Source organism: Chaetodon auriga, chromosome 9, assembly GCF_051107435.1.
Source record: "Chaetodon auriga isolate fChaAug3 chromosome 9, fChaAug3.hap1, whole genome shotgun sequence".
Lineage (NCBI taxonomy): Eukaryota > Metazoa > Chordata > Actinopteri > Chaetodontiformes > Chaetodontidae > Chaetodon > Chaetodon auriga.
The window spans coordinates 25,447,234-25,464,698 of NC_135082.1; the positions used below are offsets into that span (position 1 = coordinate 25,447,234).

Below are 17,465 nucleotides of genomic sequence, written 5' to 3' on the forward strand. Positions count from 1 at the left end.
TACAGATGGGCTGTCTCATAAATTTACACATTCATCCGTCTTCCCTAAGTCAACCTGTCCTGGACTTCTCACTTTAATGAACCCGGCTGTTTGGACATCTCAGCCTTATCCTTGTTTGTCTGTTTATCAATGAAACATCAGTCAATATCTATTGAAGGAAGAGATTAGCTCTTGTGCCAGCAAAGACACTCAAACCTGCTTCTTAGCACGGCTTAGACTGAGCAACTCAGGGCAACTCGCAGCCTTTCCCAGGAGGTGGGTGCTGCTGTTCCCTTCAAATCAGCCCCCCGCTAGGCTCTCGCAGCAGAGCGCGCCCTCGTAGCAGCTGCAGCGGTCAAAAAACACATAGCTTAATCATCATTAACACATGTATTTGTACCCCCTCCAGTTCAGAAAGTATGGCCACGGCACCTTCCTGGAGGTTAATGTGATTTGTCTGGTGGTAATGTACACTAATAAGGTGCTTAGACCCTGCCATATGTTTATGCTAGACAATACTTTCTGGGTTGAGAGGCTTACAGAGAAAACTGTCTGTGGAACTGTAGGATGGACGAGGAGGCAACAGATGGTCAGCTGGTCCTGGTTTAGTCTCAGGGTCCTGAAAGCTTGTTATTTTGGACACAGATTCTTTGGGGTTACTCTGGGCTCTCGCATTTTCTCCAGGCGTGATCCACACAGAAACAAAGCACTTAGATCTGAGCTCAGATGCAGCAGTGAAAAATGAGCAGACAGAGTTAAATGTCGCCCCCACCGCCAGTTTAACAGGCACTTTAAGTTCTTTGGGATTATTGTGAAATATCAAACAGAGGGCTGTGTTTTGGTTGTCACTGCCCCAACTGTGTCATTCCCAGATCTGAAGGGAATGTGCTGCGTTTAATTAAATGGTAATGGTGTTTCTATATTCAATTAAAGCAGGGAGGAATCCTCATGTGGTTCGAGCGCTTTGAGCTCCCCGACGGATTCAGTCGCTTTGTGTGAAATGAGGTGCACTGACGCCAGCTACTTTATCCCACAGTGTAATGGCTGCTCATTGGATAAAAAGCAGTTATCTGAATACCATCAGTCTGATGTGTTCCCATGGAGAATACCCTCAGTCCTGGAGACAGGGTTATCACCAGGACTTAGCTCGGACTTATCTTTTATGATATCCATACCGCTTCAGAGCTCAGTGACTGCAGCACATCTCTCCAGGGCAAAACCACCTCATGGAAACATGGTGCCACAAGGTCCAGTGTTTTCTTCACCGGCTGAGGGAGCATGCCTCTCTGGAACCAAACCCCATTTCCTGGTGTGCGATAATAACCGAGATGAATTTGGATCAAATGTACACACAAGCACTCGCCTGGGCTGTAAGCGATGAGTGGCATTTGCTTCCAAAACAGTTTTCTAGCCACAGTAAAATTGCTCGTGTAAAAGTACACAGTTTATCTTGGGTCTTGAGCAATGATGTTGATAACTTCTCGGCGTGAGGTAAATACAGATGATGTGAGGCTGTAATCTCCAGGAGAGTAGTGTCGGGTCATGGCGGTTCGCTTTCCTAGCTGGCCTAAGATTAACCCCTGAAATAAGATTACGCTCACAACACAAGACGGAAGTGAGGTAGTGTCTTGATTGCCTTATCTGTTTTTTTTTTTTTTCAAAAAAGATCTACAAATTAGAGGTCTTTAAGCAGAGTGGTAATAAGAATGCAAACACAAGCAGTGACCTGGACATGTTTTGGTCTTGTTCAGTGATCCTTTCAGTTAATTGTACGTCCTTTGCACGCGTTTATTTCATGGAGTCCAATGACATAAGTGCTGGATCAGCTGATACAACAGGCAAATAAAACAGACTCAGGTTGTATGCAGTGTAAAATTTGCAAAACTACAGCAGAAAGAAAAAGAATAAAGGGTCTGGGGACGGATTTGCCAATGGAAAAAATACTTTTGCAACCACAGTGCATGGCAGCCTCCGGTAGGTAGCTGACTTCCCGCAGCAAATTTCCACCAGCTCTCTTTCCATGGCAAAATGATGTCATTTGTCGTATAGCGGTGGGCCAAATCGTGCACTGCCAGATTTAGGCATATTTCCCTGCCGTATCCCCGCCGTCACCCCTCCCCCTCCTCGGATTGAGCCACGGTGCATGAGGTGACACCCTCCGCGGCGGCAGTCGTCTAAATCATTGACCCTGACACTCTTCCCCGAGCTTTTGCCAGATTCCAGCGCAGACTGTTTGGAGGAGATGCTGGCATTTCTCAGCACTCTTGGAGAGCATTCCTCTCCTGTTGAGTCACTCCCAGCTAAAAAAAAAAAAAAAAAAAAAAGAAGAAGGGGATGGAGGCTATTTGTACCTAATAAACTGACCTGGGTTTGTTTTTCTTACTATTAAAAGTACAGTATTCAGAGGAAACTTAAGAATCGGAAACAGACGACATGCTCAGCTGCGACGTCGACCCCGTTGTTTAGCAGCCGCCATCGTATGAATCCTAAGAATGTCTCGCCCTGACCCTAACTATTTGAAACAACTGTCATTTACATATATTTGCATACCTGCCAAGATATAGTGTTCCTTGATGACTAAATCTGTCAGCCCACGTGATGTAACAAGATAGAGCTGAACTATTAACACATTGGACAGCAGGTTTGGAGGGAAACAGCTGCCAGGGGTTATGTGATATCAGTGAGCCCCAGGAGGCTGAGAAGGCACGTCCTGAGGCTGCACGGTGGCACATGATGCTGTGGAGAAGTGATACGCCAAGAAAGATGTGAAAAATGCTCCGTTTGAAGCCACACTTGTCAGCGAAGGCGGGGTCAGCACAGGTTCAGGGTCGCAGAGGGGAGCATCAGGGGGCTTTGGGAGTATTTGAGCAGTTTAGGTCCTCACTGATGGGGGTGGGGTGTCTTTGTGCTTTGCGTACGTAGGATTAGCTTGGGTAAGTGTGTCCTGTGCCTCAGAGTCCCCGGTGCAGTTGGTGACAGAGGCAATGCAGGTCAAAGGTCACACAAGCGGCATTGGAGCAGTTTGTTCGTTCTCCTGAGGCAGTAAACAGGTTGTGATGTCACATCCTGTTCAAAAGTGAAACGCCTGGAAGGAGGGCAGTGTGCTCTACACACACACACTTACACACAAACACACACACACACACACACACAGGGCTAGCCTTGTAGCTTGGCTTGGATCCGCTCTGAGTGGGGAAACAATGCTATTGAAAAGCAGCAACCGCACTCGCTTGTAACAGAAGTCACTTTGAGTTCATAAAAATGTAGCAGCTGGCTCGATATTCAAAACCAAATATTTTCTTCATTCACTCAGTCTCTGGGCAGGAGCTAAAGACAAAGCCACTGAGCTCCCAGAGCCACTAATCAGCCCAGAATCAGCTCCTGCACAGAACATCTTTGATCAACAGCCGTCTTAGCGAGTTGCTGACGGTCAAACACAATTCGCCTGGAAACAGCAGCTGCACGCCGTTTAACTTAAAGTGACACCTTGCTGACTTGGAGCGCTCCTCAATTAAGAGGATCAGCTGAGGAGGAGCTGCTCTAATCTGTTGCCATGACAACCCCCCAAACGATGACTCACCCACGTCATGCACTCGAAGGTGTGACACCGCAGGCTCGAGCGAAGGCGGATTAGAAAGCCGCAATCATGTATGATATTGATGAAGTAATCCTGCTGACTGCATCTGTTTGGCCACTTAGCCGCATGCTGTGGTCCTTTGATTACATAACAGCCTTGTGATGATATCGTATAGACTGCATGCATAAAACAATTTACATTTTCCGCTTGGAGCGCGTTTCTGCTGCTGTTAATTTGTGCATTTGACACCAAACGTGTCGTCGGCTCTCTGTATGAAGTGCCAGTGATTTCATACTATTTTGTTTATGTGCAGGATTCTCTTAATCGCAAATATTTGAAAAGGTGGAAATACATAATCACCTCAAAATTCAACATTGCCTATATTTGGTTATAAACACGAGATACTTAAAAAGCCAGTGAAGTCTTAGTTGGAGCTGCAGAGGACATGACTCATTTTGGTAATGAGTCAGTAAAGATTAGTGTTGTATGGTTTCTGGGCCTCTTTTGGGATAAAAAATGTTTACTGTTACCTCTGTTTGTATCATTTATTTTGCTCCTGGAATTCAGCTCTGTTTATTCTGAACGCGCATGTTAGCCACTTCTGTTCTGACCAGAAAACCTGGATACGTGACAAGCTTAAGGTCGAATGTCTGTTTATTATCATAAAGCCATGATGTTACAGTAAACCATCTCAAATCTCATTTTGTGAGGAATCCCCTGCCCTCCTGAAAGAAGCCGCGGTGGTCTCCAAACTCCACAATAATGTTCAAATTTGTTGATCTTCGTAAGGAAATTTCTCCTCTCTACCCACAGGGAGGTCACAGTTGAGTGTCAGCACTTTAACAGCAGCTGCGCAGCTTGTAGGGAATTTCATTTCTTTCCCAAGGACACTTCAGTCGGTTGGACACTGTGTAACCGCTGCTTTAAATATGGCAGCGTCTTAACCTGCTGGCAAATATGCATGGATCTCTTCACCTCGTTTTCCTCAATATTTTTTGGGTACCAACCAAAATCTGTCCGAGCACTGCATTTTGTAAATTGTCAAGTACCAATATTTTGTATCTTTTGAGTCTATAGCAATGCTAGCAGCTCTTTATGGCTTATGTGTCTCTTTAGCTGCTAAATGCTCCGCTTCACCAGCTAGTCGCTATCTGTGTCTGTCACTGCGGTTTGGTGCTGAGCAGGTGCTGTACGAAGGGTTTTTAGAGTTTTTCACTGAAAACATCTGCACCAAATATCACCGCTGTCCATCCAGTTAATTCACTCAAAACCAAACATTGTGAACCTTAAAGGTAGATTGAGGAAAAGTCAATAGATTCATCCTCTGGGGACCATGAATGCTTGTAGTAAAGTTCATGGAAATACATCCAGCAGATGCTGAGATAATTCAGTCTGGACCACAGTGGTGGACTGACACTGCCGTCCATACAGTCATGCCACCAGCTTGGCTAAAATACTGCAGATCTGAACCTGGAACCTCGACAGGTCTAAAAGCAAAAGGTTCTCGGCCGTGCTCCTGCTCCTCTTTCTCTTTGGTATATTTTGGTGGCATACAGTGTGACAGAAAGGAGTCATTGTGTCAGCAGCATTCGTGTGTCCTCTGCTGAGGGAAAGATAATTCATCTGACTTTCAAATGAGAAGACTTGGCATAAAATATAATCAGCATGTTGCCCTGATTTTATCATATTTTCTCAGATAATCCTCACAGGCTGAGCCACAGTGTCCCTCAAGCGTTCTTTCCTGACCCTCCACCACTCGACGCTCTTCTCTCAGATTCCTTATGTTTTGATTCTGCACAGCTCTGCATTAAGAGAGAATTTTGGTGGCCACCGTCCAAATGTTTTTTATTATCTCTTATTAATCCAGGCCCCTACGGTACGCAAGTTCAAGCATCTGATGTTTTCAACAGCTGAGTACACAGGCACAGGAGACACAAGCTCTGAATTGTGTATGTTTTTATTTGGATGTATTATAGTTGACACATTCGCATAGATTCCTGAAGGGAGCTACAGGAGGGAACAGCTACATGTTAGAGGTGGGAAAAGTGCCTCATACAGCACGCTCATCTCAGCTTTTATCAATCCTCAGGTGCTCTCTGTCCCTATACACAACGTCAACATCTGCAACATACCTCCAGGCCCTTAAAGACGTCCCCAAATCCCATATTGTGACGTTCAATAACAAGGCTGAACCTGTGTTTATGTTTGGAGTATATATCAGGCCGTTCGGCGTGCCATTTAAGGAAGGATTAGAAAGGCCAGCTCAAGCGAGGCAGATGTCTGATTTTTTTTTCTCCTCAGGTTTTTCTGCATTGCGGCTCGTTTTCATCTGCTATTGATTTAAATCCATCCCCCGGGGCCCAGCAAGCCCTGTTTCGTCACCCGCTCTGGGAGGAAAAACGGTCAGATTTTTGCTGAAAATAGCACTTCTTCTCGCTCAAATTCCACAGACTAACTCGCTCAGTGCCGCGCACCTTAAAATAGATACCTCGCTGTGGAAATTAAATCTATGAGTGTCCAGGACCCCAGGAAGGACGCCTGAAAGATTTGGTTTCAGAGACACGGAGCCCTTTTGATGTGTTCCGTGCTGGTGTGTGTGGATGTGGCAGTACGGCGGATGATGGAAATCCAAACCGATGGCCAGAGAAATTTGCTCGATTAAATGCAGCAGGAATATTGTGGCTGAGTCCTCACAGGAGCATGAATGGTTCAGTGTAAACCTCCCCGCAAATGACAAGTCATGTACAATAACTCACCATGTGTCTAATGGGGTTCTTAATGGTGCTCACATGTGACTGACCAGCTCGCTGTGGCACAAAACGGAGGTCTGTCACGTGAATGGAAAGTGTAATGAGCTGCTTCTGTCCAGGACATGGAGACAGTTTCACTGCTGCTGTCGCTCATAGATATTTTTCTCTTTCTTCCTTCAGGTTCTCCGTCTCTGAGCGGAACGGGGACGGTGACGGTTCTGGTCAGCGACGTGAACGACAACGTCCCTGTGTTCACTTCCTCCACCTTCCACACCACCATCATGGAGGACGCCCCGACAGGGACAGATGTGCTACTGGTCAACAGCTCTGATGCAGATGTTGGCGTCAATGGTGTCATAAGGTATCCTTCAGTCCTCTGGTTCCTTTTCGCACATTGTCTCATTTTGTCCGAAGTCTTTTCTCCTAAAAGATGTGCTTCATTTCTGCACATTTGTTGCCTCATTTCTATTGTTAGAGGTTTTTTTTCTTTTTTTACTTTATTTCTATGTCTTTATAACTGAGCTTTTCCAGGATGTGTCTTTGTGCTGTTTTCAGTTGATCATATGTCAAAAAGGATTAGCAAATGATCACATTCTGTTATATTTATGTATTATACAGCTTTCCAGTTTTTTTTTTTGGTTTTTTTTTTTTAATTGGGGTTGTACACCAGTAACAGATTATAGAAATTACCTCACACTTTAACAAATTTTTTCCAGGAACTTCTGAAGGAAATTTACTTAATTACAGACAGATTAATGCAAGAATAAAATCTTTTGTGTTCATAAGACTAATGAAGCCATTTTTAATAATCCAGAGGAGATCTATGTCGTTCTGAACAGTTCCAGTAACGACTGCGAGTAATCAGGTCAGTCTTAGTTTGCCTTGATTCCCTGGTGTGAAAATACCCTTTCAGGGCCATATAGGACTGGGTTTTGGCTTTCCTCACGCCTTCAATCAAACGTTTTACCTCATCACCGGCTTTGTGAAATTCCAGACTGATGTTGCAATTGAGTGTAGAGTTTTAGTCAACACCCGAAGTCATTGTTAGGCCGCGATTTCTCAAGCTGGACGACAGCTTATTCACACTCACAGCCCCCTCCGTGGGGGAGCTTGTAAGAGCTTCTGACCGGCCTCTCTCAAGCCGGACACTGACTCAAGTCCGACCCCTCCTCTCTCCTCAGTAACCCCACTGGTTGCGCATTGGGGGGTACCGCAGTGCGCTCCAGTTTCCCAAAACACAGTAATGAGGATGTTAATTGTCTATGACAGTGCAAGTTGTGCCCATCAGGGGCTCGAGGGGGTTCGGGGCCCTTAATGGAGACCAGAACCGGTTCCCCTCAGTTATTAGTTTTGAGTCTCACAGCCCATTGCATGTAAGTCCCAAACCTGAACTTGTTTCTGGACTGTGTTGAGACCAGAAGCATCTGTGGACAGTTTACATTGATGATGTCCAAATAAGCTTCGCATCCACTCTGCTTTCACGCGTTGTTCTGTGATTTGTCGCCCCATCTCTGGAGGGGGATGCTTCTTCTGAAGCCTTTTCAAAATATGCACTGGTGTGTACATGTATGTGTCAGTTTACATTTATGTCTGGGTCCTGCTGGAGGCTTGTGAGATACAGACGGAAACGTGATATTAGTCTGAAAGCCGAGGACTGCGGCCCCTCAGACCTGAAGAGCTTTATGTTATGTGATGATATTCAGGCGTGTATTTTATGTTTTCTTCAATTGTACTGAGAGTGACATTTTTTAAAGCTGTTGAATCTTCTATCTCCTATAAATACAATGTTCCACAGTAACATAAATTAAATTGAATAAGATAAATCAAATAAAGGCTCCTGGAGCTCTCCAGCTTCGACAGCCTGAACCACAGAGACTCTGTGAGCAGTGAAGCAGAAAACAGTGGCTGCATTTGATGGAATATGAAGCCGGATGCCTCAATCAGTTAACTGATTTGATGTCTCGCCAGTACAATGTGGTGACCATTATTGACCATATTTTTCTATTGAATGTGCATTGGTGATGCTTGAAACAGTGCCCTCTATAGACCACATTGTGACAGTACTTAACAACATCCAGTCATTGAAACAATATGTAGAGACTTATAACACCTCACAGTCAGTATTTAGAAAAACCTGTAATGGCACAGTTAGCTCACTGTTACATAAGATGAGCTCATGATGCAGGAAGTGAAGTAGCTCCATACCCACTGAGTAGGCCAGAAACACCAAAACCTCTAAATATGTGCAGGTGTAGTACAAATGACAAAGTTTTCACTGCCCTTGTTTATCTTTCCCACAGCTACAGCCTGACCGGAGGACACGGCCAGTTCTCCATCAACCCGGCTACAGGACAGATTATCACCAGCTCCCTGCTGGATCGGGAGGACAGGGCCAATTACCAGCTGCTGGTTGTGGCAACAGATGGAGGGCAGCCCCAGGGCTTGTCCAGCTCCGCCACCGTGTCTGTGACGGTGGCTGACATCAACGATAACCCTCCTCGCTTCCACCACCACCCTTACGTCACACATATACCTGCCTCTACTGCAGCAGGTTAGTACGTGCCTCAAAGGTGCTGAAATAATGGGATGCTTTGCACCTGTTCTCACTGTCACTGCACTTTTGTTCAGATCTTTAACTTTAGTGTCAGATTCAAGAAGAACACATTAAACATTTTGAAATTAGACTTTATGATTCGGGGAAATTATTGTTAAAGCTCCTTGTTTTTTATGTTTTTTTCATTTCCACTTTTATACTCTCAGTATGTTCACTCACCACCCACTTCATTAAGCACACATGTACAATCTAATGTGATCCAGTACAACAGCTCTGCCCTCAATTCTGCCTCTACAAAGACAATAATGTTCAGTTGTGATATTGTCAGTGATGGATTTATTTCATATGTTTATTATTGAAGTTGTTTTTCAGCTGGATTATATTGAATATATTGAAAGATGTTTCTAATATTTTGTCCACCCCATTTACATATGAGAGGAGCAGAATATGACAAACAACATTCAATGTAATGCAGTCCAGTACAACACTGTGACCTCAATATTAAATAGAAAGTAAACAAAATCTAGAATCATGGCAGAGCTGCATTGGATCACAGTAGATTACAAATGTACCTACTGAAGTGGGTGGTGAGTGTCTATGTTTATGTGCAGGTTTATGCATTGTTAGCATCTTTAAAATAAAACCTCACTCAAAAACTTGAACAGAAAAACTCTTTTATGTCTTCAGGCTCCCTGGTCTTTGCTGTTACTGTCACTGATGAAGACTCAGGCTCCAACGCCCAGCTGCACTACTCCCTGATTGGACGCAACTCGGAGAAGTTCAAGATCGACCCCGTCAGAGGGGCCATCACCGCCAATGAGAAGCTAACAGGAAGCTCAGAGGTTACCCTCACAGTGCGAGTAAAAGACGGCGGCGCTAACCCCAAAACGGATACGACCACCGTGACTGTGCGCTTTGTTACGGGGGGAAACTTCCCCGTCATCAAACTGAAGGAACGTGCATTCACCTTCCCTGAGAGCCAGCCAACCAATCACGTTGTTACAACAGTGACTGGGTCTTCTATGAGGGGTGGGCCATTGTCATACTACATCGCCAGCGGCAACCTGGATTACGCCTTTCATGTTGACCAGCTATCAGGCGAGTTATCCATCAGACATCCCCTAGATTATGAACACATTCAGAAGTATGTCCTCTGGATTGAGGCCAGAGATCAGGGCTTCCCACCTTATTCCTCTTATGAGAAAGTGGAAGTAACAGTACTGGACGTGAATGACAATCACCCAGTCTTTGATAAGGATCCCTTCCATGCTGAGATACTGGAGAACCTTTCACCTCAGCGGGTGCTGATGGTCTCCGCTGTTGATCTGGACAGCGGGCCTAATGGACAGCTTGAATACGCCATCATTGATGGCAACAAGGAGAACAGCTTCAGCATTAATAGAGCCACTGGTGAAATACGAACCACCAGACCACTGGACCGGGAGAAGGTGGCTCAGTACGCTTTGAAAGTCAAAGCCACTGACCGGGGTTTGCCACCCAAAAACACAGCAGTGAAAGTGCTTATCAACGTACTGGATGTGAATGACAATGCTCCGAGGTTCTCCAAGATCTTTAGTGCTACAGTGGCTGAAAATGCCCCAGTGGGTTACACTGTCACCAGAGTCACCACCACAGACGAGGATGCTGGTTCAAACGCCATCAGCCGATATTCAATTACAGACACCAGCCTTCCATTCAGTATTAATCCAAGCACAGGAGATATAACAATAAGCAGGCCACTCAATAGAGAAGACACAGATCATTACATCGTCAAAGTGTCTGCCCATGACTCTGGTTGGACAGTAAGCACAGATGTCACCATATTTATAACAGATATTAATGATAATGCCCCCAGATTTAGCCGTCCCTCTTACTATCTGGACTACCCTGAGCTCACTGAGGTGGGCTCCCTGGTCACAAAGGTGTCTGCCACAGATCCCGACGAGGGTTTCAATGGCAAAATTTTCTACTTCATTCGCTCCCAGTCTGAGTATTTCAGAATTAACGCCAGCTCTGGAGAGATATTTGTGAAGCAGCAGTTAAAATATCAGAACTCAACAGCTGCTAGCAGTATAAATATAAATCGCCACAGCTTCATTGTCACAGCCTCAGACCGGGCAGTCAAGCCTTTGATGAGTGAGACGACAGTAATTGTAAACGTTGTAGACAGCAATGATAATCCCCCTGAGTTTGATTCACCTAGCTATTTCACTCCTGTCACGAAGAGTGTCAAGGTTGGCACCAGACTGATTAGGGTTGCAGCTCATGACAAAAAAGACTTTGGCCTTAATTCAGAGGTAGAGTATTTAATAACAGGTGGAAACAGCTCTAGTAAATTCAAACTAGATAAAACAAGTGGATGGATTACTGTTGCCTCTTCCCTTACATCTGATATGAACAAAATCTTCCTCATTGACACCACAGCGAACGACAAAGGAAACCCTCCTTTGTCGTCACGAACGTCAGTGCGAATTGCAGTCACGGAGGAAAACCACCACACGCCTGAGTTCTCACAAAGCCAAATCTCAGCTACTGTACCTGAAAGCCTTGCTGTGGGCACAGCAATAAGGACTCTGTCTGCCAGAGACAAAGATAAAGGAATGAATGGCCTTATCGCATACAATATTACGTCAGGCAATGACAAGGGTCTGTTTGCACTTAATAGTAAAACCGGAGTGTTATCCCTCGCTCACCCTCTGGACTTTGAAGAGAAGCAACAACATGAGCTTAGAGTTTCAGCCATTGATGGCGGTTGGATTGCAAAAACAAGCTATGTCTCCGTCACAGTACATGTGAATGATGTGAATGACAACCCTCCTGTGTTTGATCCCGATGAGTACTTCCCCATTGTTCAGGAGAACGTTCCCAGTGGCACCACTGTGGTCAAAATGAACGCCACAGACCGTGATTCAGGAGCTAACGCAGTCATGGCTTATGTGATACAGTCATCAGACAGTGACCTCTTTGTTATTGACCCGAACACGGGCACCATCACCACCCAGGGCTTCTTGGATTACGAGGCTAAGCAAGTCTACCATTTAACAGTAAAGGCCTTTAATGTCCCAGACGAGGAGCGCTGCAGCTTCGCCAATGTCAACATTCAGCTAAAGGGAGCCAATGAATACGTACCCCGCTTTGTCTCCAAACAGTACTACTTTGAAATCTCTGAAGCTGCTCCAAAAGGCACAGTGGTCGGGGAAGTGTTCGCCAGTGATCGAGACCAAGGAGATGATGGAGTGGTTTACTACCTCATTTTTGGGAAGAGCAGAAAGAAGGGCTTTGGCATCAACAAGAAAACAGGTCAGATTTATGTCACAGGTACTCTAGACCGTGAGAAAGAGGAAAAGGTTTCATTGAAGGTGTTGGCAAAGAACGCAGGGAGCATCCGCGGGGCAGACATTGATGAGGTGTTTGTGAATATTACAATTCTTGATGCAAACGACCCTCCTGTTTTTACACAAGAACTGTATGATGTGCAGGTCAGTGAAGGTCTCTCACCTGGCGGTCTGGTTACATTTGTGAGTGCTGAGGACTCAGACTCTGTCCCAAGCTGGAGCAGATTTTCATACTCCATTGCTCCTGAATTTGATAAAAATGTTTTTACTATCAACCCAAAAACCGGCCAAGTGTCTGTGGCTGCAGAGCTAGACAGAGAAACAACTCCTGTGTATAATCTGACCGTTCTCGCTGTGGATACTGGCACACCTCCTGCAACCGGAAGCACCACTGTGATTGTGAATCTGGAAGATATCAATGATAACGGTCCAACTTTGACAACCGCCTATGCTGAGGTAATGGAGAATCAGAGAGCTGGCACTGCAGTTACAACACTAACAGCATCTGACCCAGATCTACCACCCAACCAAGGCCCGTTCTTATTCAGCCTTCTCAGTTCTGGATCTGCCAACAGCTACTTCAGCCTTAGTCCAGCTGGAGTGTTAACGACCAGTCGGGAGATCGACAGAGAACAGATTAGCGACTTCTACCTCTCTGTTGTGATCAAGGACTCTGGTGTGCCTCAAATGTCCTCAACAGGAACAATTCACATCAAAATAAATGATCAGAATGACAATCCTTCAGCCCCGAGAACAATGGAAATCTTTGTCCACTACTTTGGGAACATGTATCCTGGAGGTTCCTTGGGAGATGTCAAACCTCAAGACCCTGACATTCAGGACAGGTTCCACTGCTCCCTCATTCCTCCCTCCTCCGGTCTTTTTAGTATCCCAACTGGAACATGCAACCTGAACTCTAAAGCCCGCTCAACAGATGGAACTTTTGAAATAACCATCCGCAGCAGTGATGGTGTCCACGGCTCCGTCAGCAACACAGCCCGAGTCCTTTTCATGGGTTTCACAAATGCCACAGTGGACAACAGCATACTTATTCGACTCCAGTCTCAAGGAGTCAAAAGCTTCCTTACCAACCACTACCTCAGCTTCCTACGCATTGCCAACTCTCAGCTAGCAGGACTAGGCACAGGGGTGCTGCTTTATGGAGCATTTGAACTCAACAATCAGACTTTCCTAATGGCAGCTGTGAAACGGGGCCACGGACAATATGTCAACCCCAGCGGCGTGGCCACATTCTTCCAGAGTATCAAAGACATTTTATATAGACAGAGCGGGGTGCAAATAGATGCGGTGGACCATGATCCTTGCACACGTAACCCGTGCCAGAATGGAGGCAGCTGCAAGAGGCGTCTCAGTGTCGGGCCTGATATGAAGACAGAAGAAAGCGTCCCAGTGATCCTTGTTTCCAACCACCCCCTGCAGCCCTACGCCTGCAGCTGTAGGCCAGGGTACACAGGAGCTCTGTGTGAGACAGACATCGACGAGTGCCAGCCATCACCGTGCCACAATGGCGGCACCTGCCACAATCTGGTGGGGGGTTTCTCCTGCACCTGTCCTGAAGGTTTCACCGGGATGGCCTGTGAGAGGGATGTCAACGAATGCCTTTCCAATCCATGCAAGAACGGGGCGCTGTGCCAGAACTTCCCTGGCGGCTTCAACTGCCTCTGCAAATCCGGCTTTGCAGGTACTGTACACGCAGGAGTCACATTTTATGTCAGACCACGGAGTCACGCGTGTGTTAGGCTTGGACAAAAACATGATGGGACACACATATACGCACACAATAAAGCACTCACACACATAGCTTTGGTTCCAAGGAAAATATTTGCTTCTGAATGTTTCCAAGAGGTGTTGTAGCCATAGCATACAAGCACGTCTGCCAAAAACAGTTTGGTTTTCAGATTACTAGTTGGGGGGTGTCAGCTATGATGCGTATCAGCCTGCCATGTTTGCTTTAATAAATAGGATGATGCGAAGCTGACCCTGTCAAGGCTTGAGAGTAGACTCCACACACAGTTCACCAGTATCACATTTCACTGTGTGCCTTCATGTGCATGCAGCTATGACCACACACAGACACGTTTCTAATCCGAATGTGGGATTTCTTAATCTCAAAGATGTTTCATTTGGCTCTGTTTTGAGATGTGTGGCTAATGAGCAGAATTATAAAAGATCCAATCAGGCCTTTTCATTTGGAAATGTAATGAATATGCTGCATTATTACCCTTGATAAAAAGGGAGTGGATTTTAAGTGGAATTACTTGGAACGCTCATTTGAATCGTGCATGTTGTGCAGCCGCTGTCTACTGCATCTGAAACACATTTTCAAAGTGGGCTGTAGCAGCCGATTTGCCTCAGGTCAAGTCATTACTGTCCCTTTTTATTATGACGATAAAAAATGACCACAAATCCTTAGGTTTCATCGAGATAAATGACCCCCCTGATGAAATGCACCTATTGACTTACAGTAGTTTGCATGCACTCACAGTGAACTCTCAACTTCCTGTTTTTTCCGCCTGGTTTTTGGCAGAAGAATTTATCTCCATTAAGCAACTTGTTGCAGGATTTACAGCCTATTTGCAGAAGTTCATTGTCAGTCTTTTTGCATTGTGTTGTCCCTGAATCATTTGCCCAAGCACATTATTTGTATTATCAGTGTCACATTCCTTTCAACTCATTTATTATAGATGTTTACCAACATGTGTGGCAGCAATTTGTGTGCATGTCAACTGTTTTTCTGCACTGCAAAAAACCATATCCAAAAGTTTTTTTATTTTGCAGCGAATTTGAAAATCTGATTACTCGTAGTGCGAATAATCTGCCAGTTGAGTGAGATCATTTCTTTTTTCCTATGAAAGGTTCAAGATGTTGTTTTGGATCAAATGATGTCATCTTGGACAAGTGATGTTCATTTCAAAATAACATCACATTTTTCAAGAAAATATGTAAAATAAGGGAAATTTCACTAAGACAGGAGAAATTACATCTTCCTATTATATTTATTTTGTGGTTATTTTAACAAAAATTAGATTTTAGGACACGTTGAAATGGCTTGTTGGAGTCCAGATTTATTTTTTCTTTTTTTTGCAGTGCATTACTCAGCTGTGAGGTGATGAAAGGCCTGCATGACTTGGCCTGCGGGGAAAGTGAACTGTGTTCCCCTCTGGGCTTTCCTGTGTTGTCTGCCACCTCATCCATTTTAATTTGTGTTGTTCTGTGAACCCAGGCAAAACGTGTGATTCCATCATCAATCACTGTGAGTGTAACCCTTGTTTTAATGGCGGCTCCTGTCAGAATCGGGTGGATGGATATTACTGTCATTGTCCGTTTGGTAAGTAATAGTAGGAAAGTTTTTAGGGTATTAGTGAGTCCGGGTAAAGTGAAAAGCAAGATGGACAATTTCATGCAATCTTCCTAAAGAAAAGAAAGTTATGCCGTTATTAATCTATGATTTCTTAAACAAATGTGCACTGCCATTTCATTTTGTGTCTCCATTTTTCACGCTTTGTATTTCTTGCTCGGTAAAGATGATGTTTTATCTGTGGATAATTTTATCACAGCAGCACCGTGAATCATTCATTGGCTTCCTCTCTGAGTCCTCGCTTGGTCTGTTTTTGTCCTCAGGGGTTTTCGGCAAACACTGTGAACTGAACAGCTATGGCTTTGAGGAGCTCTCCTACATGGAGTTTCCGTCTCTGGATCCCAACAATAACTACATATATATCAAGTTTGCTACCCTGAAGAGCAACGCGCTGCTTATGTACAACCACGATAACCAGACCGGAGACAAGGCGGAGTTCCTGGCTCTGGAGATCTTCGAGGGACGGATGCGCTTCTCCTTCAACTTGGGAAGTGGAACTTATAAACTGATGACCATGATAAAAGTTTCCGACGGGCAGTTCCACACAGTCATCGCCAGGAGAGCTGGAATGGTAAGAATCTGGCCTGTTTTATGATAGGAGTTAGCTCACATGTTGAACATTTTTCACCAGGCATTCTTGAAAAACTTTTCAGTTAGTGGTTTAATAGCTCTTATGGGTCTAGTAGCATAAACATTGCGGAAAATCTGAGAAATGCTGCACTGTGTGGACTTAAAACGTGGGCTGCACTATCAATAGCATTTATGTCCTGGGCTTTTATAGCTGAAACCTGCATCCAAATTTGGCCTCATATTCTTTTTTGCACCATCAGATGATAATTAAACTCCCTCAAACCACGGGTAGCTCTGCTTATGGTTTTCATGGTTTGTAATTATATTTTATTGCTCGTTGTGATTTACAATACGAGGATCCAAAATGACCCTGAAGGTTGAAATTCTGTCTCCTGTGCTCTGAATGAGAGGCTTCTCTCTGCCAGCAATGCAGTGGCAAAGAAAGAGGGAGAAAAAAATCCAACCAGGCCCTGTCAACCTTCTATAATGTAGCTCTCCTGCTGGACTTCAAATCTGTCATTTCCCACCGTGCACTGAGAGTTTCATAGGAAGCTGGTAAAATCGTTAAATTGTCAGTTTTGAGTTGGTGCAGAGTGACGGGATGGAAAGGAATACAGCACACATTGAAAACTGCGATTGTGTCTGCGTGTAGTGCCCTGTGAATATTATGCAGAAGTGGCCATGTTAGGGCTCCTGAAGGCTGACAGAGAAATGTGCGTCATGCCTCAAGTGCCAACTCCCTCAGGTGGTGTAAAGTGAACCCGATCGCGATGTTTTCTAAAGGTGCTGTGGGTCATTTCAGTGGTCAGGCTTGAGGTCTGTTCTCAGTTCCTGCCTCCTGAATTCTGAGCCAAAGCCTAAAGGAGACAGAAACCGTGGGCACGATCATGCACTACTTCTGTAATCCAAGTAATCCAAGAAAGCTCCAGGTGATCAGAGGGAGCAGAAGGTTCAAATCCCTTTCATTGTCAAATACAATAAATGACACTTTGAGCACAATGAGTTTCAGACCAGATTTGATGTTAGTGTCACACCAGTATAGAATACTGATTTAATGTTTTTTGGTCATGCACTTGGGAGAAGTGGAACAAGCAGTGAGACTGATTTATTATCGGAATGTGTTAGCAAACGGTTGCTTATTTACACGTCCAGCAGACATGGTGCATCATTATTCATCATCTGGAGTCAGTTTTCCTTCCACCTGATCAATGAAATGCAAGTTTTAGGTCTGGTTTAGTCTCCACCATGTGACTCTAGCTGCTAAATGCTGTGCTATGTTCACCAGCTGGACAGTAACTTCGTCTGTGTGACATTTGGCTCT

General features: G+C 44.9%; 1 protein-coding gene across 2 annotated transcripts in view; it reads left to right on the top strand.

The window, feature by feature from the left end:
* fat4 (FAT atypical cadherin 4) overlaps positions 1-17,465 on the top strand; it is a 103,774-nt gene that overhangs the window by 71,661 nt on the left and 14,648 nt on the right. The window contains exons 7-11 of one of the 2 annotated variants that reach the window (XM_076738995.1): positions 6,487-6,667; positions 8,607-8,857; positions 9,548-13,897; positions 15,440-15,544; positions 15,838-16,145. In XM_076738995.1, coding sequence (XP_076595110.1) covers positions 6,487-6,667; positions 8,607-8,857; positions 9,548-13,897; positions 15,440-15,544; positions 15,838-16,145 — 5,195 coding nt within the window. The remainder of the gene's footprint in view (positions 1-6,486; positions 6,668-8,606; positions 8,858-9,547; positions 13,898-15,439; positions 15,545-15,837; positions 16,146-17,465) is intronic. The other variant, XM_076738996.1, reaches the window with a different exon arrangement.